We start from the raw sequence: 23,984 nt of genomic DNA, 5'->3' as shown, positions 1-23,984 counted from the left end.
CGGCAACGGGCCCCGGGGACCGCGCGCTCCCCGGCTCGGGGCGGCGCGCCCGCTCAGCTCGGAGCCGAACCCCCCGCCCGGCTCGGTCGCGGGCCCTTATTTCGGTCCGAAAGTCGCCCCCTTGGGGCAGTTCGCCCCAAAGGGTTTCCTCGAAAGTATCAGAGAGGGCGGATTGTTGACCGCGGGAATCTCCCTGTGTAGCCCCGGAAGCCACCCGCCAGAAAAAAGATGCCTGCCTTCAACAGATTGTTTCCCCTGGCTTCCCTCGTGCTCATCTTCTGGGGTAAGTACCAGCCAGCCCCCTGCCGTGCGAGATGCAGAGAACAGTAATAATGCCACCGATAATAACACTTGATTCGTGTCGTTTGTGACAAAAAGGAGCCCCGGTTGGCTTCCCTCTAGGCTTGCCTGCCAGGCACGGAAATCCATAGGGGTTCCATGAGAGCTGGGATTTTTGAGATTGGAAAAACACCTGCTTACTCTCCTGCTGCTTTATTCCTGAGCCACCCTTGCTGGTTTTCCCACCACTCCTCCTGTTTCCTGTTGATTCCAAAGTATTTTTCCCCCCTTTTCCTTTGCTGAAAGGGAATGCAGTCATGTTCATTATGAAAAATCTCGGTTGCATTTACATTTCATTTTTTTCAGTGAGAAATCGGTGGGTCTTCAGATTAATTCCCGTGCCTTTTTTAAAAAAGCCGGGTGCACGCATTTTGAGAGTGAAAACACTTTCTCTGTTGATCCATTTGTTTGATTCTAATAAGGGAAATAGGCTTCAGCCATTTGCAGCTATGGCTTTGATTAATAGGCACCTGGGCATTGCATCTTTATTCTTTTTCATGAATGTGCGAAGCTAAGGTGCTTTGGTATTTGGGAAGCTATGCGGTTTTTTTGCTTTCAGAAATGAATAGGTTCTTGTTTGCTGTGAGGAAATAAGGTGACCTTCTCCCTCCAAATAAGGAAGACCTTCACTTCCAACAGTAAGGCTGAGCAGAGTAGTGTCGGAGTGAGGTGCCTGCAAGTGTGTAGAGCGAGTTAACGAGTCTACGTGATAACATCTGAGTATGTGATTGAGAGTATGCTTTACTGTGTGGATGTGTATTCCTCGGTGTTTGAATGTGTGTGTTAGTGTATGTCTGAGCATGTTAGAATGGGCATCTGAATGGACTGGTGAGGATGTATGTATGTGTGTGTATGTGATGGTTGTGTAGTTGTGGGCATCTCTGTTTTGGTGCCTCTGATTAGACCCTCGGGTCAAATATAAGTGCTCTTCAGTTGATATATTGCTTCACATGATCTTCTACATTCCTACTTTTTCCATGCTTTTACCTTCCTCTATGCTAAAAATCAATAACCAGGATAATTAGAAGTGATCGTGCCCACCTGCTTTATTGAAACCGGGCATGTGGGATTATTCTCCCATGGTTGGCATGAAACTCATCCTGCCTGTGCAGTGGCAAATATGCTGATGGGAATTGCCTCTTTGCCTTAGTATCACTTTATTAAGCCTCCAGGAGTTACTGGCTGCCAGCATTATCTGGATTGTGCATGTGACCAAAAGCAAAGCCAAGCTTCCTGTTGAACAAAATGCCTGATGAGACAGTCCTGGAAGGACAAAGAGGGAGAGTAATGCCAATCCCAAGGGTAGACTCACCGCCATCCATTCCCAGTAGAGTAGACTACACCTGAAGATGGAGCAGACATAATAGGTTGCCAATGATCTCACCTGCCTTGAAGATTTAAGGCTGGGATTTCCTCGGGGGGGGGGGGGGGGTGGGAGGCTAAGACTAGGGACATGAGGCTTAGGAGAGGTTTGTCTGGCTGGATAAGAAAGTGTGGGTAAAGCAACGGGAAATGAAGTTGCAGACAAGGGCCCGGGTAAGATTCTACAGAGCCTTTCTTCCCAAACCTTAATTTAAATGTTTAGCATCCCTGCCTGAATTCCAGGGGTGGGGGTGGGCATGCCATTTTATTCCAGGCCTCTCTTAAGACTTACAGAGCTTGGCTTGGAGTCTTAGCTCTGGAGTCTTAGCTCTGCCGTTAGCTTGCTATGTAACGACCTTAGAGTATCTGGTTCCTCATAGGTAAAGTTTGGAAGTTGGAGCAGATAATGTCTAAGACTGAAGAGTAAGGAAATAGTTACAGAATATTGCTAAACTTGGCAGTGTCCACCCCTCTCTTCACTCCCACTCCCCACCGCACCCCAAAATAAAACCTTTGGAAGAGATGGGCACATCACACGCATGCTTGCTGATTCTCAGCTTCTTTATAACCAGAACACTGGTTCACAAAACTTAAAAGCTGCAGAAGCAAAGAGGGATGGTTTGGGAAACTTGATCATCAGATGTAAGAGAAAGAGCCTCAATTCACAAATGCAATTTCATTTTATTTTATTGAATGTAATTCTAGTATTTGAAGACCACTTCGACTAGATAAGTTCTCCCTTCCCAAGTTGATTTTTCACATGATGCAATATGAATGGAAAGACTCTTTTCCATGATATTACTTTCTGCACGTATTGAAGAGTTCCCTTATTTCCTTTAACAAAGTATATAATACGTAATTAAAAAAAAAACTCAACACTTGCCTGGTGCATTATAGTTTGCAAAGCATTTTTCAATTCATTACTTCTTTTTGGTTACCCTATCAATCCCTGGGGGTGTTCAGGGGGAAAGTAGTATTATATCTAATTTAGAGGTGAGGAAATGAGCTCAGGGAGAGGGAAGAACTTGCTAGAGAACTCTTGTTTCCTGATTTCAACCTTCTAGTACTTATTCTAGTACCTCTTATGGACACATGTGCTGCTATGCTGGATTGCCAGATGGTTATCTGTCCTTTCATCCTTTTTCTGAGCCCCCACTCTTCCTCCCCTCCGTCACGCCATTGCCTTACCTGCTTAGCCTGTAGGTCCAGGTCTACTCTTCCAGGTGTCTGCTGTATTGGGGCATGTTTTCCTCTCTTCCTCCTAGCAGCCCACCTTGCTGCACCCCATTCTTTCAAGGATCTGCTAAGTGACTGGCTAATCTGATAGACAAATCACTTCAGGGTGTTAATATCTACAGATAACTTCATTTATTATCCTCTTTTTTAAAGTATTTACATTCTAATCAGAGTCTTTATTTATTATCTTACCACAAAGAAAAACATTCTAGAGCAAAATGGGCTTGGGGTGGGGCGAGGTGCAATGTAGTAATGCCCAAAGAAGAAAAAGAAGAAAAAGATTTGGGGGCATGAGAGGAGTGAGTTCAGTACATTACTCTCCACCTCATAATAGATCGATACCATTCCTTAGTTAAATATAATCATTAGTAATAACATCACATTCTACCTTCTCAGAAGTTTCTTCACTATTACCATGGAAATTGAAGAAGAGACCAAAGGTCCAATGATTTGGCCAAGATTATTCCAGGAGTTTATTACTTACAGTCAGCCATGTGGCTTGATTACCTGCCATATGTACAATGTTTCTTGGATATCTAGAGAGTTTCATAGACAGAGCGGCAGTCTCCATGGGGTGGAAAAACAGATTTCACCTCTTTTTTTTTTTTAAGATTTTATTTATTCATGAGAGACAGAGAGAGAGAGAGAGAGAGAGAGACAGACAGACAGACAGACAGAGGGAGAAGCAGGCTCCATGCAGGGAGCCCCACACGGGACTTGACCCCGGGTCTCCAGGATCACACCTTGGGCTGAAGGCGGCGCTAAACCACTGGGCCACCTGGGCTGCCCTAGATTTCACCTCTTGATGGAAGGAGCCACAAGTTATGTTAGCAAAGGTCAAGCAAAGAGGGATGAGAGAATTTTGTGGCCATTTTGTGTACTATCTAGACCCCCATGAGCAGAATTCTTATGCCTTGAAATTGAGCTTTGGCCATGAGAAGGGAATCAGTCAGTAGCACTTGCTCTCTGATGATACCTTAGATTATTGTCATCTCAGGCAGCCCGGGTGGCTCAGTGGTTTAGCACTGCCTTCAGCCCAGGACCTGATCCTGGAGACCCTGGATCGAGTCCTGCATCGGGTTCCCTACATGGAGCCTGCTTCTCCCTCTGCCTGTGTCTCTGCCTCTCTCTCTCTCTCTCTTTGTGTCTCTCATTAATAAAAAATAAATAAAATCTTAAAAAAAATTATTGTCATCTCGGGAGCAACTCAGGAAAAAGGGAGACTGCCATGCTATCCATAGTCATATCCTGACTGCATAGATTCTGTTTGTCCTTCTTTAACCGTAAACGATCTGACTGTGCTTCTATTTAAGACCAATTCATCTACTTGTTCACTAAAGTACATCGCCTGTCACCTATTCAAGGGTGTTGGTCCAGTAAATTATTCCTTTTCAAACCCCAGCAGCTCTACTACCACCTTCATCCAAGCAAAACCATTGAGTTGTCTCTCGGTCTGATCAGCATACCAGCCTCTTAACTATTCTCTTTGCTTCCATACTTGTCCTTCCTCACCTCTTCCACTTATTCTCAACATAGCAGTCAGATCATGTAATTTTGTATAAATCATATCATTCTTCCACTCAGAAGACTCCAGGGTTCCCCATGTCACTCCGAGCAAAAGTCAAAATTCTAATTGTGTAGACCAGCTGTGATCTAGCCCCGGCTTATGTGTCCTTCTTTCTCACTTTGTTCCCTGTGCTTTATCATGCTCTTTGCTTTCAATAGACACTCCAACCCTAGGATCCTTGGAATGTTCTTTCCTCTACTTGGCACACTTGCTCACAGATATTCATATATTTCTTCTTTCCCTCATTTTTTTCCTTCAGTGCCTGCTCATTGTCACCATCTCCATGAGGCTGTCCCCAATGTGCCTATGTCCCTCTTTTTACTCATAGTACTTATTGTAATGTATCTTATTTTTCTCACCCTCCCCTGGGATGTGTAGACTCCATGAAAACAGGGATGGTTTCTGTTTTGTTCCCAGCTGTATTGTCACTGCCTAGAAAAGTGCCTGGCACGTGATAAGCACACAATATATTTGTTGAATAGCTAACAAGCAGATGAAGGGTAAAATACCTTAACAAGTCATATGCGTACAAAGCACATTCCTATAAATCACTCCATAAAATACTGTATTAGATAGATGTTATTTTCAGCATGCTGTTGATGAATATACTGAGTCTCAGAGGTTAAAGAGTAGATAAACTGAGGCCTTCAGCTGCTAAGTACATCTTCATCCTGCCTCTGTATTTGTTCCTGTGCGTTCCTTGGTACATTTTCCTATCCTGCTTTGAAGCCATCATCGCTGAACTAACTTAATCTATACCAGGTCTCATTAAATATGAATATGCCCTAAGGCTGCCTGCGACACAGAGTTCTCAATACACATCCTCTATTCATTCCCAAACTTTTGCACAGACCACACCTTCTTTTCTCTTTTTTTTCAACCAGGTCAACAATCAAGACTTCAAACACATCACACTCTGAAAGTGTTTCTGATCAGTTCTTTCTAGATACAGAGCCTCTCTCCTTGGAAGTGATGGTCCATATGCAGAAGCAGGAGATCTTCTTGCAGACTACCATATAAGACCAGCCTCCGCTTGCTTGAGAGTTTTAAAACCAATTAATTTGATTTTACTTTGATGTTCTAAGTTCCATCATAGTGCCACTTGTTTGTTTTTATAGAAAGGTGACTGCCATCTGCAGTGCCTCATTCGGATACGTCCGGAGTGTTGAAAGCGTGACTACCCCATGTTCTCTGACAAATGGATCTTGAGAGCTTGTTTGTAGGTTCTAGCAGGGGAGCACAGCTTCTCATATGCCCTTGACAAAGAATGGCCCTCCTTTATAAGATTGTCCTCTTCAAGTGCACAGCTTTGGGAGGGATGCACATGGGGCAGTGAGGTAGGAAGGGGACACCTGCCTAGCCAGCCAGTTCAGCCAAATCCACCCTGGCAATCAGTGAGGTGAGAAATTCCAGTGCCACTTGTTTTTTAAACTCTGTGTTTAATAATGACAATTTTTGCCTTCAAAGTCAGTCAAATGTAATTTATTTTTTGACTCAATTAGTTAGTCAATCTCATTTTAAGCTCTAAACCTCTGTTTTTAGAATGAATTGTTTGCCAATACAGAAACAGACTAACCATTTACAGTGTAGTAGCTTTTTTTAAACTTTATTTCTTTTTTTGTATATTTTTATAGTGGAGTTCAGTTTGCCAACATATAGCATTACACCCAGTGCTCATCCGTCAAGTGCCCCCCTCAGTGCCCGTCACCCAGTCACCCCATCCTCCCACCCACCTCCCCTTCCACTACCCCTTGTTCGTTTCCAAGAGTTAGGAGTCTCTCATGTTCTGTCTCCCTCTCTGATTTCTCTCTCATTTTCTCTCCTTTCCCTTTAATCCCTTTCACTATTTTTTATATTCCCCATATGAGTGAAACCATATAATGTCTGTCCTTCTCCGATTGACTTACTTCACTCAGCATATTACCCGCCAGTTCCATTCACATTGAAGCAAATGGTGGGTATGTACTAGCTTTTAAATATCAATGTGTATGGCTTCATTTTTTTTTTTAGGGCTTCTGTTTTTATTATTCATGAGAAGGTAGCATCAGAAGGGGCCCTAGAAGTCCTGATATAGGAATCTTTCATGGTCATCCCACTTTTTAATCTTCCATACAATGAAGTGTAAACTCTTTACCAAATATTTTTTTGCATTAAGTGAACAGCTTTAGCACCAGAAAACTCTTTCTCTCTCTCTTTTTTTTTAATGAGCTCAACTTACTTTCTTATAATTTCTGGAATTGGACAGAATTTATTTTCTTTTCCACAGGCCTCCCTTCAAATATTTGAAGACAGATAAGTTCTGTGTCCAAGTCAGGCACCCCCTCGTCCTCCCATCTGTTTTTCCCCAGATTTTTTCCCCAGACCCTTCTCCATCTTGCTCCCCTCTGGGCATGCACTCATTGAACAACTTTCTTTTGCAAAACGTGACACCCTGAACTGATTATAATGATCCAGATTTGTTCTGAACAGTGCAGAGGCACTGTTTCTCATTCTGTACATTGTACATCTGTTAATGCAGCCCACATTTGCACTTGCCTTGTTGGCAGCCACATCCCACTTTTGACTCATTCTGAAAGTACAGTCTGATGTACTTGCCTTTTTTTTATGGGTTACAAGTTTCTAGAGGGCGGGGACTGTAAGTCCAGACCTCCATATGGCATGTAAGGTGTTCCCCCCAATCTGACCTCTCTCCAGATTTTAACTTTGGTTCTCTCTACTCCTCTGCAAAGACGACTCTCCACTCCAGACGAGTGGTCAGTTCACTGTCTTCCTCAAGGCTGCTCCATCTCCCACCAGGCATCAGAATTACCTACATTTTTTCCATAGACTTCAGATTTAGTTACATCTCTCTGAGGCTTGCAAACATCTGACCCCTCATAGAAAGGTCTTCACAGTGTGGTTCTAGCTCCCTTTCTAGACCCCAGCCTCATCTTCCTTCTCTTTCTCTCTCCCCAGTCCCACCAGGAATAATTGTCCCTCCTCTGGGAACAGAACACATCACCAGCATGGCATTCATCATAGCCCCATTTAATGATACGTAGGAGTATGTGTTCCCTGCTAGACTATAAATGCCTTTCGGGTGTGGTTAGTGTTTCGTTCATCTTTGTGACTTAGCCTAGCATTAGGCCTGGCATAGAGTAGAGTTCAGTGAATGGTGGCTGAATGAAGGGTTGCATGGATGGTCAGTGAATGGGTGTGTGTGCGCCCCCTGTTTCCCACCAAGACTCTAAGCCTTTGAGGGTAGGGCTCTAGGCTGTACCACATCCCAGCTGCATCCTAGGAGGCTTTCGGTAAATTCTGAGTCATGCATGGCTCCTCTAGCTCACTCCCTGCCTGCTCTGAGTGAGCATCCTTGGGGAGCACAGGTGAAGATGTACATACATGTCCATGCGACTTTCAAGTTTGTCTCATGATTCTTGCTTCTTTGTCTCTTCTCCCTCCCTCTTATTCTCCAATGTTGCTCTCCTGGTACTTGCCTCCCCAATACCTCCTGTTCCTTCCCTGTCACCCGGCCTCTCTCCAGTCAATGTCTGCTTCCCTGTGTGTGTGGAAGTGCCCTCGGAGACGGAGGCCGTTCAGGGCAACCCCATGAAGCTGCGCTGCATCTCCTGCATGAAGAGGGAGGAGGTGGAGGCCACCACCGTGGTGGAATGGTTCTACAGGCCCGAGGGCGGTAAAGATTTCCTTGTATGTCTGGCTGCTGACTCTGGCCTTTCTTCTTTCTTTTCGTTTCTTTCTTTCTTTTTTTTTTTTCTGGCCTTTCTTTTACTTGCCTCTGCTGTTATGTGCCTGGCTCCTGAGAGTCTGGGGAATGAAGATCTGACAAATACTGGCTCTTTCTTTTCAAAGCACTGACAGCTCCCCAGCAGATAACTGACAGCCCAGCCTCTGTGAAAGGAAGGGCACTTGGCCAGCTGTGAGCAGTCCTGGTCATGAGCAGGGGAAGGGGGAGGAGAGAGAAACAGCGCTTAGAGCCTACTGTGTGCTCGGCACCCAATAAGGCACTTCGCAGGTGTTTAATTTTCTGCACCATTGGAGTGGATGGATTAAATTGATAGAAAAATTGAAATGACACTCAGCGTCATTAAATGGAATAGCGTAGGTTAGCTTGCTGAAATCTCACAATCTCAGGGCAGTAAGAGTGACAGGAATGACCAAACTGCTCTTCAACTGGCGTGCCCAGCACAGCATCCATGATGAGTGAAATATTTAAATAGTTCTATACTGGATATTTGCTGTGCCAAGCCTCCCTAGTGGTCTCACCGCCATCGGTCCCACCAGGAACCTGCGGATCTCCTTATGTTCTAGAAACTAAGGAATCACCCTAACAGAGCAGGGAGCCTCCAAGACTCTGCCCTGTGCCGTGGCTAATGTCAATTCTGATTGGTTGGTGCCACGGCCAATGTGGTTGGTACACGCTTTGAATACCATCTTGGGGATGGCTGGACTCTGGAACCTCAATGCCTGGGTTTGAGTCTTGATTCCACCACCTATGAGCTCTGTGCCCTGGGACAGTCTGCTTCAGCCCTGTGCCTCAGTGTCCTCATCTCTAACATGGAGATGCAAACCATAGCAGCCTCAGAGAACTGTTACCTTCAAAGTTGTTAGCTTTAATTTTTAATGCATTTAGAAGAGCCCTGGAATATAGGAGGCATGATATAAGTGTTTTCTGGAGAAAAGGTATAAGTACATAAGTGAAGCTACTGAGGTCCAAAGAAGTCAAGTTGATTAGAGAGCTTAGATTCGAACTAGGGACACAAAGCTCTTTTTACTGCACTATGCCACCGTCCCAGAGGCAAGTTTCTTTCCTACAAAGACTTCTTGGAGACAACAGCAGGGTGAAGTTGAGTGTATGCTCCAATCGGGTGCCAGAACTGGAACCAGTAGACTCCCCTGAAATCTTGGGATTCGCTCAGAGTTGACTGTGACCAAGGCTAGTCCCCAGGTCACAGGCACCTGGATGTCTGGGCCAGAGGCAAAGGCCCCCAGTGGCCTCAGCCTGGTTGTGTGCTAGCCACCGACTTTGTTTCCAGGTCTGCCCAAAGTGAGTAGAAGTTGACTCAGACAGAAGAAAGGAAACTTCAGAAGGTAGTAGTGGCCGTACAAAGCAATGCTGTCTCCTAGGAATTTTTGTGAAAGTGGAAATGTTCCATATTCATGGTGTCCAGTACAGTAGCCACGAGCCACATGTGGCCACTGAGCCCTTGAAATGTGTCTTGTGAGTTTTACATTTTATTTAATTTCTAGTCATTTAATTTTTCATGTAAATAGCCACACGTGCCAAGTGGAGACCAGAATGGACAGCACAGCCGTAGAGAATAAGACGGTGGAGGTGTCTGAGAAAAGAAGTTTTGAGACCGCATTTCAGTTATTATTCAGCCCAAAGTGAAAGACATGAGGTGTGCATATCACTTTGCAGCTCTCTGCTCGTCTGTGACACTTTGGCATCCTGGGTCCCAGTCTGTCGCCCACCCAGACTGGCCACATCCCCTCAGTGAGAACCAGATCAGAGAGTCAAGTTCTGAGGCCGAGGCTTTCAAATGTCTTTGTGACTCAGGAAGCTGGCCTTCCTGGTCTCTATGCCCTGTTCTCTCACTGGTGCCCCGGTGACCCATCTTACTCTCTTTTGCTCTCTCTCTCTCTCTCCTTCCAATTTTTTCTTTCTCTCAGTTTCCCCCTCCTGGTCTCCTGTATGCTTCATTTACCTTTTTTAAAAATAATTTTTAAAAGATTGTATTTATTTATTTGAGAGAGAGAGAGAGCACGAGCAAGAGGAAAGGCAGAGGGAGAGGGAGAAGCAGATGACTCACTGCTGAGCAGGGATCCTGATTCGAGGCTTGATCCCAGGACTCTGAGATCGTGACCCGAGCTGAAGGCAGATGCTTAACCGACTGAGCCACCCAGGCGCCCCTTCACTCACCTTCTTTTGTTTTCTTTCTTTGCACCTCTTTTTTCCTGCCAGCCTCCTTCCTGCCTCCCCCTTTCTGCATCTTCCTTTGCTGTGTCTGAATATCCCGATACATGTTTACCTTTGCTCACGTTTCCCTGCCTTTCTCTCTTGCCTGCCCTCCTCCAAGCCTCCTTCATCCTACACCCACGCTTGGGATCTCCTTGTAACACTGTCCCCTTTCTCCTCTGTCCATGCACAATTCTGCTCTTTTGCTCTGACCTGTCCCCATCCTGGCTCTCCCGCCCTATTTTCTCTCCTGGCCCTACTCTCTTTTGCTTCTCTACCTGCAGATCTATGAGTATCGAAACGGCCAGCAGGAGGTAGAGAGCCCCTTCCAGGGACGCCTGCAGTGGAACGGGAGCAAGGACTTGCAGGATGTCTCCATCACTGTGCTCAACGTCACCCTGAATGACTCTGGCCTCTACACCTGCAACGTGTCCCGGGAGTTTGCTTTTGAAGCACATCGCCCCTTTGTGAAGACCACACGGCTGATCCCCCTCCGAGTCACTGAGGAGGGTGAGGCTGGGGCCACAAGTTCTCTGGGGTGCCTTGCTCTTGGGGAGGGAGGACGGTGGGTTTCCACACAAATGACACCCTTGCAGAGTGCAAAACCCACTTATCCGGAGCAGTGATATCTGAACATGTCACCGTTGTCTTCCTTTAGTGGCCAGCTGAACTGCAAACTGCCTGACAGCTTGCCTCTCTGCACCTTTCCTCAAAGCAGAAAGGCTCAGAGATGACAGTAGAATGACCTTTTCCTTGATCCTCTGATTCTCATCCTTGGAGAAAGAGGACGGCCTCCATGAGGCCTAAAGCTGCCAAACCAGCTACACCTGCTTCTCTGGCTTGTGTTGAATCCCTGACTCGATGGGCACAGGGAATCTCATGAGGATATCTGGAGGCCGTCTAACCCTCTTGTGTGTAAGCCACACGTAGCCCTGAACCATCCATGTTCAGACTCCAGCAAGCCTCCAAGTCCCCCGCGGGACTTTTTAAAATGCAGACTTTCTGATTCGGTAGATAGATAGAGCCTGGGAATTTGCACACCTAACGGATTGCCAGGAGATGCCCATGCTGCTGGGGACCACACTTTGAGAACCACTGCTCTAAACCAGAGTTTGACCATCTTTTGTCTTCTGTCTCCCTCCACAGTAATCACACAAGCAACCCTCCTTCCCCATCCCCGGCATCTCTCATCACATAACCTCATTCTTGACTGGGAGAAAAAAAAATACCACCTTTCTGGTCTTTAGTTTAAAATCTTCAGATTTCCCACAGCTAGTTTCTTGTTAGCAAAGTGGGCAGAGGGGACTTTTCCTTCTACTTCTTTTCCTTCTACTGCCAACGCAACTCAAATGTCTCTGTTTTAATCTGGTCCGGAATCTTGAGAGTTGAAGTTTGAGTGTTCTCAAACACCATTCTCATTCTGCCTTCAAGGGACTCCGGGAGTTGCGGCTCCTAGCCCCTTGCTAACACTCCCTCACGTGTCAGAAGAGTGATATATGCACCTCCTTTTGTGTTTTCTCATCCAGGTTAAATGATGGTTCCCTTTTTTCTAGCCTGTTCTCAGGCGATCTATTTCTGGCATTATCACTGCCCCAAGATACAGGATGGTGAGCAGGCAAGAGGTGTGGGGCATGAAAGAAGAGGTCAAGATCAAGATAGGGCTCTTCCTAGGATTCCCAAGAACCCTGACTTCCAAGTCACGAGTCTGATTTTTTTTCTCATGTTATTGTGATAGAATTCATGAAGCACACTTGAGAGCAGATGGCAGGGCAAGAGATGTCATGATTTGGTCCTGATGAGGACAACAGGACTAAAACGAGTAGGTCAATTCTGAACGAGCAGAAGCACCCTTGGACCACTGGCATTTAGGCCTGATGAGCTGTCTTCCCCCTCTGAGCACATCTCCTCTTGTGTACCTGGAATGGGTTGGACTGGAAGCTCTCTAAGGTATTTTTCTGTTCAGAAGTTCCATTATCCTCTCTGTTTACACACCTCTTCTCCCCGGGGAAGAGAAGCCGGCGCCCTCTACTGCTCACCACCAGGAACTTGGCTGTGCCCGCCGGACCCTGGGAAGGTGCCTGTCTCACCCGCTGCTCTCTCAGGCTTTTGCCTCCAGTGGAAAGGGTGGCGAAGCTGAACCAGGCCGCCTGCTGGGCACCAGAACAAGGCTTGGGCCAGAATAGAAGGAAAACAAGTCTGTCATCAGAACCACAGAGCCTCTCGGAATGGTAGGGCTGGAGGGAAGCTTGGCTCTCATTTCATCCAGGTGTTCTGAACAAAGAGCAGGAGTCAGAATCACCCAGGGGGCTTTCCTTCAGTGTAGACATCTCTGTACACTCCTGTGGGTATGTGTGAGTTCGGCAGTTGGAGTGAGGTCTGGCTTATGTCATAGAAATGACTCCCCAGGTGATTGCTTGGAGGGTGTGGCTCTGGTGCCTCTCATTTTGTGGTGGGGAGATCAGTGAGGGGCTTGCCTAGGGACATGAAGCGAATTAGCACCAGGTGCAGGACTACAAGCCAGATCTTTCGCCCACCAGGCTACCTCTCTGTCCATTGACTCTTTTTCCTTCTACTACCATCCCACTCCTTGCTACTCTTTTTTTCTTCTCCTTCGTTTCATGACTTTTTTCCTTCCTTCCTTCCTTCCTTCCTTCCTTCCTTCCTTCCTTCCTTCCTTCCTTCCTTCCTTTTCCTTTTCCTTTTCCTTTGTGACCCCATGGCAGCCTGAGAACACCCCCACCCACATTCACTGCTCTCATGAGGCTCAGAGCCACACGCTCCACCTTGACACACCCCACTACATTTCCTCCATTCCTATGTTCTCCCAGAATCTCTCTGGTTCTCTTTGTTCAAGATGAACTTATCCTACCCTAAGCTTTGACCTCCTGGCTCTAAGACAAAAATCTAAGATCTCTTCACCTAGAAGTGACTAAAAATACTGAGCATGGATGGCTTCTTCCTGTGCTATTGCATTTAAAAAGCATGTTCCTTGAGATGAATGCATCACAAATCAGGTAATGTCGAGCCCACAAAAAGGCATTTGATGTGCATGGTGTTCTTCTGTGCCTCAAGCTCCATCTATGACCTCTAGCCTCAGGAGGTCCAGCATCCAGGAAACGTGGGTGATCCTGGAGTCTTTGGACTGCTTCTCAGAGCTGAGGGTCATGGTAGGAGCTATTCTGTGCTTTTAATGAGCGAGGCCTTATGGATGACCGGGGCCTATGAATAACCGAGGAGCATGAATCTAATTCACTGGTAGGAGTTAGCAACAGAATATGTGGCTGCAATCTTCTTTCCCATGAGAAAGGAAGATGTATCAGGACAATTTGCCATATATCATATTTTAATTGTCATTTGGGTTGGCCGTGAAACAAAGATCGATATTTATTTATATTCATTCATTCAACAAATACTTATTGAGTACTTCAGACACGCCGGGATGAAACGACAGGTGGATAATTCAGAAATATGTAAAATGTGTTCTTAATAAGCAAACACTCACTAGAGAAGAGAGAGAAACACATCACAATAACAACGGACGGATGAGAAAAAGTGCTCAGAGGAGAGGCTGAGGCAGGTTTCACAGAGCGGGGGACTTTGGTGGCACTGGGAAGAATGGTCAGGGGATGGAAAAGCAGGAGAGGATATGGGGACAGAGGTAGCAGAGGGAGTCCAGTCACAGAAGGGGAAATGAGGAAGGGGAAAGAGGGTGAAGAAAAGTCCACAGATCCCCAAAGACCACAGTGTATATGAGAAGTGACGTTTTGCTGGTGCATCAAGCAGAAATGAGGAGAAAAGAGCCGGACTGTGAATGGTCCCACATGCCCTGTTAACAGAGTTTGGTCTTTCTCCTGAGGGCAGCATGGAACATGGAGGGTTTTAAGCATGAAAATGGCAGGATCAGGTTTGTATTTCAGAAAGTCTGCTTAATACATGGAATGCTCCAGTTCTCATTTCTGTTTGGTTTTGGGATGACCTAGCAGAAAAGTGGGCTGGGAAGGACCCTGTTTCCCATCCAGACGTGGAGAGAGCACGCCCAGACCACGGGCAGGCTGACCGTACTGGCCCCACACATGTGTCCCACCCTCTCTCCCTCTGCCACCCTAAGCTCAGAGGACACAGGTGGTTGGACGGGATACGCTCCCCACATCTGTGTGGACCTTCACATCTCACAAGATATTCTTGAACACGCCAGGTAATGCAATGGTGTGAACGGTTTTACCCTTGCCTTACATTTTAGGCAAATGGTCTCAAATAAGGGCAATGATGATTCACACAAAATAGGGACGCAGCTCTTATATCTCAGGCCGTTCCAAGATTGCTTCCACTGCTCTATTATTTCTTCCACTCCTCATTCCTCCTCAACCCCCACCCCAGAAGAAAGTTGGTGAGAAAGCTGACAGACAGGAGCATCAGAGGATATTAAATCACTCTGAAGCCTTCTTGAGTTCCTTAGAACCAGTACTTACTTAAGCCATTAAGCCATTCTTAAAAATAGGTCTCATATATCTCTGACCCAGTGACAGCTCTGGGTTTGTTGGACATGCACATTCTAAGCCTCATTGTCCCCCTTGCAGCTGGAGAGGACTTCACCTCTGTGGTCTCAGAGATCATGATGTACATCCTGCTGGTCTTCCTCACCTTGTGGCTGCTCATTGAGATGATATATTGCTACAGGAAGGTCTCAAAGGCTGAAGAGGCGGCCCAAGAAAATGCGTAAGTTCTAAGATGCCAACATAATGCTAGCTGGCCCCTTCGAGTGCTTGCTGTCACGGGTGAGGTGCTAAGCAATTGACACAGTCCTCCACTCTCCTCACCACGATCTTCAAGGGAGGCTGAATTAATATACCCACAGATGAGAAAACTGAGCTCGGGAGAGTTTGCCCAAGGCCATTGTAAGAGGCAAAGCAAGGTTTTGATTTGTGTCTGCTAACTCCTAACCGGTACTGTTAACCTCTGATGTAAAAGCCCATAAGCTAAAAACAAAACAAAACAAAACAAAAAGCCATAAGCTGCCATCACAATCCTATGAAGTTAGCATTATTATGACCATCTTATAGATGCTAACACAGGCCTATGGAGGTTAAGTGGCTTGCTGAGGCCACAGATACTGAGAGGAGAGGCTGGGATTTAGGCCCATCTATTCCAAACATTCATGTTTTTGTGTCACTCTCAGCCATTTGTTGTACACTGTGGAACTCACCAGGCCACCTGGGCACTGCCTTTTATTAGCTACGGAGCTCCGAGCCACATGTTCTTCATCCTGGACCTTGGCAGCAATCGAATACCCATGTAGGGGCTCTCATTCCCCAATGTCCAGAGTGTGCCTTTGCCATTTTCGCCAAAGCCCTGGTCACTCAGGAGTGAGCACATCTAAGCAATGGTGGGGTGTGAGGGTCGAAGAGGCCGCTCTGGCCTGTTGTTCAGGGAGAAGAAAAACAGAACTCCTAGATTAAAAGGCTAGCAACATCGCTGAAGCGGTATCCTAAAAACCGTAGGCTTTTATCACTTAAAAATGTTTGATAAAGAAAGTGTTTTGCATGATATCTATGATCTCAGAAAAGTACAAATTACAACTGATATGAGGATAGAAAATAATGTGCTGGAGAGGCTGTCATTCCTGATGAAACCTGGGTGCTTGGATTTTAGTGCTTGGACAGAAAGTGCCTACAACTCGGCCAGCACAAAAGACAGAGCTGGAACCGAGGCCCCCAGCAGAGCCAGGATCCCCCAAGGGCTACAACATATGCAAAGGACAGACCAGAAAATCCGTCCACCAACCTGGGGGAAAACCCAAGGAGACTTACCTATCTTGGCCTGACTCCCAGATAGAAACATAAAAGATTCTTGAGAATGAGTAACCACAAGCCTGCACTCACAATGTTCGGGATTTAAATTTATACTACCTACAGGATCCAGAAGTCTCTAAGCTGAAAAATTCAATTAAAAAATTAGTCCCCAGACAGTGATAACCATGTAGAAGCAAATGAAAACCCATTCTGAAGGGACCGTCTCTGAGCTGAGGCTTACCAGGATTCCCCACACTCAGCGCTGCTGAGTCTGATTTCAGTCTGATCCAAAGCTACAAGCTGCAGCAGGACATGAGCCAGCACAAGCAAGAGAAGAAACAAATGGCAGGATTCAATCCCAGGAACTTCAGACACTTGGTAGAATTTAGAAAACGAGTCGGTCTAAAAGAGTTAAAGCAATACAAGGATGAACCAGGAGCATAAGAATATAATAAGTTGCTAAGGAAAACCAACAGGCAGATTTTTAAATAGGAATTTAAGAAATCTGGACGTGAAACAGGTAGTCAATAAATTTTAAAACCCTGTGGAAGGGTTCAGCAGATCAGATGCAGACGAGCAGGACGTCAACGTAAGGAAGTCAAACAGAATGAAGCGCAGAGATCTAAACAGATGGACTAGTGCAATGAAACACGAAGAAGGAAATGGAGAGTGTCCATCAGAATAGGACAGACGAAATGGAGGAGAAACAATATCCAGAGATACAGTGGCTGAGAAAAAGCACTTCTCCTCCGATCCAGGAAGCACGACGTGTCCTGAGCAGGATACATACTAAATCAAAACACCAGTCATCTCTGAACTGCTGAAGGGCAGCTACTCAGGTAACCTCCAGCAAACACCGGCTGGGTTGGAACGGCCAATAATTTAGAAACATGTCTCGCTTCTATTCAATATTAAATTGCAGAACCTAGGTAATGTACTCAGTAAATACAAAGTTAAAAAAAAAAAAAGAGTAAAAACTATAAGGGAAGACACCCAAGTATCCTGATTCACACCCAGTATATTTATCTGTCGTTGGTTATCTATCTCCTCTGAAGTTTCCCAGGTGTGATGGGAGGACAAAGATAGACCAAAGGAAGAGGCCGGCCACTCCGGATTGGTAGGTGGAGGGTTGAATAAGTCAGGGAAGTTACTTACAAAACTCTTTTTTTTTTTTTTTTTTTAAGATTTTGTTTATTGATTCATGAGATACACAGAGAGAGGCAGAGACCCAGGCAGAGAGAGAAGCAGGCTCCCTACAGGGAGCCCGATATGGGACTTGATCCCAGGATTCTGGGATCATGTACTGGGCCAAAGGCAAACACTCAACCACTGAGCCACCCAGGCGACCCTTACCAGGCTTTTCTTGAGCAGCCACAAGACAAGCCTGCTAGAATCTTAAAGGTTTGTATAGAGGCCTTAACTAGGTTCAGACAGGATATTGTCCAGATAAGTCTCAACCTCACATCACTGTCTTAAGGCTGGGTCTCTGGGGCAGCTTTTGGGAGGGAAGGCAAGCAGAGGCACACTCCAAGGAAAGCAGGGTGGGGAGCCCCTGGCTGCGGGGGTCCAGCTCACAGGTCACCCAGCAACCACGTCCTCTCCATGACCTCCTCCACTGACATGGGAAATCCAAGGCCATCTATGGACAAACCCTTAGAGCTAATGAGAACATTCCACAAGATTGTAGATGCAAATCAAAACGTAAACCTATAAAAACCACCTCTAGCCCAGCCACAATCATTTAGAGAAACAACGAGATACCTAAAACATTTGAAAAAATTTCCATTACAGTAGCAACAAATACTCTCCAGTACCTGGGAATAATACATTTGATAGAAATATGCAAGACCTTTAAGGAGACAATTACGACACTTTACTGAAAGACTTAAGACCTAAATAAATGGGAGAATAAAACCTACTGATGCAAAACAGGACAGTTCTCTCTGAAATTAATCTGTAAATTCAATGACATTTCAATCAAAATACCTATTGGATTGTTCAAGGAGCTCAATTAGTGGATCTTAAAAGTCAAGTGGAAGACCAAAGGGCCAAAACCAATCCAAACCAAGTGATGGCCAGACAGTGAATATTTTCTACACAGGGTCTCTTTGGTTTTGCTTCTTGGTTTGCAGTCCTTCCAACCTTTCTTAGCTCATGAGCCATAGTTTGCCCATACCAAAGAAAGAACAATATTAGGGAAGATGGCTGGTAGAGCTTTTCCTATCAGATATGAAGATTTCTTACAGAGCTATTAAAGAACTTGTTGATATTGACATAAGCATACAGCATGGACAACGAGAACAAAACCGAGAGCCTCCCAAATAATTCAATACATATATTCAATTTTCTATAACTAATATATGACAGAAGTGGCCCCACAATTACAGAAGGAAAAATGAACTTTCTAATAAGTGGTATAAAGACAATGCCTTATCCATACGGTAAAGAAAATAAGAGTCCCCATCTCTCACACTAAAGAAAGATAAGTTCTAAGTGGATTTAAAGACGAGGTAAAATGTGCAACTTGAAAATTCGATGAAGGGAAAATATAAGACACTATCGTCATTACCTGAGGATAGAGCGGATTTCTTCAAATACCAGAGGCACAGAGTGGGAAGAAGGATAATTTTCACAACACTATGTGTGAAGACCAATTGTTCATGACATGAATCCATAAGCAGAGTTTAGAGACAAACAAGAGACTGGGAGGAGATATTTTCAAGACGTGAAACCATCCAAGAAAAATCCTGGGTGGCTCAGTCAGATCAGCAGCCAGCTCTTGATTTTGGCTTAGGTCATGATCTCAGGGTCCTGGGATCGAGCCCTGTGTTGATCGAGCTCCATGCTCAGCAGGGAGATTGCTTCAGGATTCTCTCTCTTCCTCCGCCTCTCCCTCTCTAAAATAAATGAATAAATCTTTAAAAAAGAAAAAAAAAGAAGGAAAGAAAGTAGAAAGAAAGATCCCTGAGAAAAAGACATATGTCAACAAGCAAAGAACAAATTACAGAAGCAGAAACCCACGCCACCTAAAAACTTATGAAAACACGTACACCATCAGCAATAATCAGGAAAATGGATATGAAAGCAACTCTAAAATATCATTTCACACCCATTGGTGTGGCTCGACATTTTCACTGAACAACAGGGGTCCTTAGATCCGTGTAGATAAATAGGAAGATTCATGCATTGCTAGTGGAAGGAAAAAAGAGAAACAACGCCTAGTCTTCTAGTCCCCGCTGCAAGGGCCACTCTGGTTTTCTCTTGGGAGCCAGAGGCAGAAGGAAACGCAGAGCTCTTCTGCAGACATCCTGGTTTCTGCGCTCCTTCCCTTTCCTTGGGTTCCCACCCCTGGGGACAAAAGTACTGATGTCCTTCCCTGTCTGTCCTCCTCCAGGTCTGACTATCTTGCCATCCCGTCAGAGAACAAAGAGAGCTCCGCGGTCCCCGTGGAGGAGTAAGAAGGGCGGGCCTGAGGTGATGTACCGGGAAGGGCAGGGAAGTGGCATCAGGATGGCTGCTTGTCCAAGTGGCTCTGTCCACCCACATCCAAGTGACTTTCAATCTGACCCCTTAGACTTCTACCCTACCCAGAGTCCCCACCCTCAGGGTATTTCTTTACTTCAGTGATGCCCAGGTCAAGCCCTTCAGCTCTACATCAAGCCCTTCAGAAGGTGAATTGCTTTGGCCTGAGGGTTGGAGCAACTTGGACTTCTTACCACGGCGACAAAAAGTCATCCCCCCACTCCCTCCTTGTAAGGACTGTGGATTTGGTGAGAGTCTTTGGCTGGGCTGGACGGGGCCAGGCCGGAAATTCTGAGTGAGTTGTTTTATCATTGGTAGGTGGTCTGAACACTGAAGGACTGAATATCCCAGGTTCAGTGCTGTCAACAGCACCAGGAGGGTGCCCCACGGGCCACATCGCTTCCCTTCTTGCCTCCCTCCTTCTATTCACTCATCATGCATCCGCTCACCTCTGAGCTTTCACCTCTGACTTCCTGACTCCATCAGACCTCTACACACCAGAAGACTTTGCCAGAACTGAGGAGCTAACATTTCTACACCGACTCAAGCTCGCCCTGTCCCAGCTTTCAAGCGAGGAGCTCCCATGCCAACTGGCCTTCTTCCCTGCGATCTGAATGACTTTGTACAAATGCTGGAGATGGCACATCCCTTTGTCCCTGACTGGCTGGAACTGGCTCATTCTTCACTGCTGCAAGTGAATGGATGTCTTAATGGAAGGAAGCAGGAATGAATAATTCGGGTTAAAATAAGAGTGTTGTGGTGTGGGATTCCTTGAAGTCAGTTTTTTCACGTTCCTGGCCCACTTACTAGAGCATCAGAGCAAAGCATGCCTTTCTAGATTCTTCGGTGATAGAAAGTTTACTAAGCATGGACCACAATGTTCTTGGAACTTGGTACTCTAGGGCTAGATCCCAATAGGTCTCTCGAAGGCCTACATTGGGCTCAGTCCTTCAAGAAGCCAAAGACAGAAGTGGCTCTTAAAAGTCATACAATGTGTTCCTAACCCTCTTAGGGTAATGTGCATTGGAACAGAAATTCCTACATTCTTCCTCTCAGAATTCCTGTAGATCAGTATTATTCCTCATTAGGAGACAACTGGGCCTCAGACTGAGCTCAACTAAAGAGACTTCAGAGGATAAACTGAAGCATAGTAAGCCTGAGGTTGCTGCCCAGTTGAGACTTTCGGAGATGGGATCCTTTCGTTTTTAAAAAAGATCCTGAAACTGGGCCTGGCCACGGCCATGCCTCTCTCACAAGCACAGGGGTGGAGTGCCCGGCTGAGGTTAACTGATGGATCCAGGTAACCGGAAGCTGGCCAAAAGGCACGGAGCAGGACATGGGGTACACTGGAAGAATTTCCTTAGGGAAAAGATTTGTGAACATGAAAAATCCTCCAGCAGGAGGTTGCATCTGGGAATATTTAAACTAAGAAATGTGCTTTTTAGTCTCAGATGGATGATGTGTGAATGAGTGAAGTGACAGGAAGGACAGATTCGGTGGCTTCCAAACATTTCACCCGTGAATCCATGATGTCTAGTTGTTGGGGTATTTTTTGTGTGTGTGTGGATTTGGGGAGAGCAGAGGCACGCTGAAAAAATTTTACCATCTCGTGTCATTTTAATTGAGTGGCTGGTCCAAGGGTGATGTCCTTGAGCACCTAGGGAGGAGGAAGGGGGAGCCTGCTTTAGGGGATATGAGAGCTTGTAAGTGGTGGGGCTCAGCAAGTGAGAGGCCCCTCAGATCTGGGGGGACTTATGGGGAAAGATCACAGTCCGCTGGTGCTGGGCCTCACCCGACACTTTTTTTTTTTTTTCCCAACTCTTCCATCCTTAGGGGGAGTAATTGAAACAAGTCCTTGTTCACATCTACAAAGTCCAATTTTATTGAAGAAAATACTTGCAGTAAACTCAAGGCCTTTCTCAGCGGTGATTTTCCACACACTTCCTCTGACATAGGGGACAGAATATGGATCATTTTTCATGCTTTGCAGTTAGGAAGATGGGCGCAGATTGGTGTGAGGTCTCCCAGCCCCATGGCTGCGGGTGGCCGAGCTTACGGCACAGCTACTTACTACCAGCCTACCGTCCTCTTGCTTCTAGTAGATGATGCATCTCACTCCGAATCAAGCCGTATGCATGATGGCAGCCTTTTTTTCTTTTTAAAAAGCCCAACCCAGGTATTTCCTAAGTGGTTTTTAATGAGCTCAATGGCACCTATCATTCCCCCCACGCCCCGCCATTTATCTTTTACAAGGTATCTTCCCTCTTCTTTTCTTTTTCTTAACTTCTCCACCCTTCCCATCCTCAACTCTGTCATTAGAGCGATTTGGCTTACACAGTGCTTTCGTCTTTGCTACCTTAGTTCTCCTCAGCGGGCCCTGTGACGTGGGTATTAACTGATACCCAAGTAACAGATGAGCACACTGAGGCTGCCTGAGGCCGAGCAGCTTTACATCGTACGTTCGTACAGCTGGTTAAGTGGAGAGCTGTCTCACCTTCGCCTGTCTTGCATGTCCCGAGGTGTTGGACGTCTCTCACCCCAACCCCACTCAGCGGCTCCTCTGCCACTTTGCTTCTAGCAGCTGCTTGCAAGTGTGCTTTGAGGGTCTGTCTAGTTTTGGTTTTCTCCTTCTGGTTGGTTTGCACATCGCTCTTTCTCCTGAATTGCAACTCAACAACTTCCTGGGAGACTTGATCAGGACTACAAAACTAAGGGTACTGTGATCCCCAACCTGCTTCAGATCCTCCCCACTCTCCATTTCTCCCCATATTCCTCAAGGACCCAGACCAAATGTGCATTGCTCTGGAAAATTCATCTGGCATGTTGTTCTTATTAAAGGGCTTAGAAATGTTCTCAAGGGCTACTATTAATTTAGGAACCCCATCTGTTGTCTTGGTGCTGGATATTTCCCATGACTGATCCCTAAATAACACTAAAGGCCAAGCAAGGCTGGGTCTGAATTTTCTTTTCCTACTGCTTAACAGCCAAGAACTTGATTGCTCAACTCAATTGGCGCTGTAGACACCCTGCCCTCCTGACCTTTACTGCCAGCTGAAGTCTTAGAGCACAAGCCCGACTCCTGCATGTTAATACCATTGACAGAGCCTGTCCCTACCCCAACCTTTATTTTCTATCTGTTTAAAGGCATTATCCTTTATTTTCTCCGTCCCCCAACACTCCCACACCCAGATTTCTGATTCTCTGAGTTTCTGCTTTCTCTGTCTATGCCCAACTAGATAGGTTAGTAGGAAAGGACTTTTTCAAAGCAGGAATATGCTGAAGATACATGTACAGCAGTGAATGGTTAAGATAGTAGCTCCCTCCTCTCCCCACAAAACTACTAGATCAAAAAAGGAAAGCACACCCAACTCAGAATCTGTGAACCTACCTGACATCAGAGGGGAGAGGCTGTATAATTGGCATCTTTGCAGGAAGACGCAAGAGCCAGACACATTTCGGAACAGATCTTGGTTCCCTTTCCCCCAGTTAACACAGAAGTGGAAAAATACACCAAAAAAAAAGCTTTCCTCTTCCCTCCTTTTGTAAATGAAATTCCCCAACCCAGTGAATTCACCTAGTCTCCGTGAGTGTATCTGAGTAGTACTGGTGTGTTCATCCTCCGATGTTCATCCATTCTGCATTTCAACATGCACTCTGTCTCGAGTACCAATCTGGAGCCTCAGTGTACCCCATGGCCTTAGGTCTGCGAAATACCACCATCCAAGCTCTTCCTAATCTCTGAAACTCCACTGTGGTAGGTAACTGGTGTTGAGCTATCTTGAGTTTGTAGTAGGACCCAGTAGATAAGCACATGAAGCAAGTCTGAGTTGTGGTAGGTCAGACTTAAGCCCTACCATAGACCAGCTAAGCCTCAAAGCTGGTAATAACCCCCTTTTCCCCTGAATCACCATCTGGCAAGAGCTGCATCTGATGGCAGTGTGTGTGATGGGGGGTGGCGGTGGGGCTGCGGAAGCACGAGTGCTTGCAGATTTGAGAAACACCATCAAACACAATTAGCAAACTCTTGCACCTGATGGATCTCTTTGCCCCATTGTCACCTTCTTACTGCTTGTTCTCGGTTTCCCCCAGCCAACCTTTTCCTGAACTCTAGAAATGTTGTTCCCGATCACCCAAGCTCTCCACAACCTAATGCCAGTATGTAGTGTTTTCCAGGAAATACCCTGTTTGTGTCAATAAAGTGTCTCTAAATGCA

The 23,984-nt window shown here is 45.9% G+C and overlaps 1 protein-coding gene across 5 annotated transcripts in view; it reads left to right on the top strand.

The window, feature by feature from the left end:
• Window positions 1-23,984, top strand: part of SCN3B (sodium voltage-gated channel beta subunit 3) — a 25,167-nt gene extending 1,183 nt beyond the window's left edge. For 3 of the 5 annotated variants that reach the window (XM_072822448.1, XM_072822449.1, XM_072822447.1), the window contains exons 2-6: window positions 202-283; window positions 8,028-8,191; window positions 10,745-10,970; window positions 15,038-15,176; window positions 19,644-23,984. In XM_072822448.1, the coding sequence (XP_072678549.1) occupies window positions 229-283; window positions 8,028-8,191; window positions 10,745-10,970; window positions 15,038-15,176; window positions 19,644-19,707 (648 nt within the window). In that variant the 5' untranslated portion in view covers window positions 202-228 and the 3' untranslated portion in view covers window positions 19,708-23,984. The remainder of the gene's footprint in view (window positions 1-201; window positions 284-8,027; window positions 8,192-10,744; window positions 10,971-15,037; window positions 15,177-19,643) is intronic. The other 2 variants (XM_072822450.1, XM_072822451.1) reach the window with 2 other exon arrangements.

Source organism: Canis lupus, chromosome 3 (genome assembly GCF_048164855.1).
Source record: "Canis lupus baileyi chromosome 3, mCanLup2.hap1, whole genome shotgun sequence".
Taxonomy (NCBI): Eukaryota; Metazoa; Chordata; class Mammalia; order Carnivora; family Canidae; genus Canis; species Canis lupus.
This window is presented reverse-complemented; position numbering and strand designations above follow the sequence as displayed.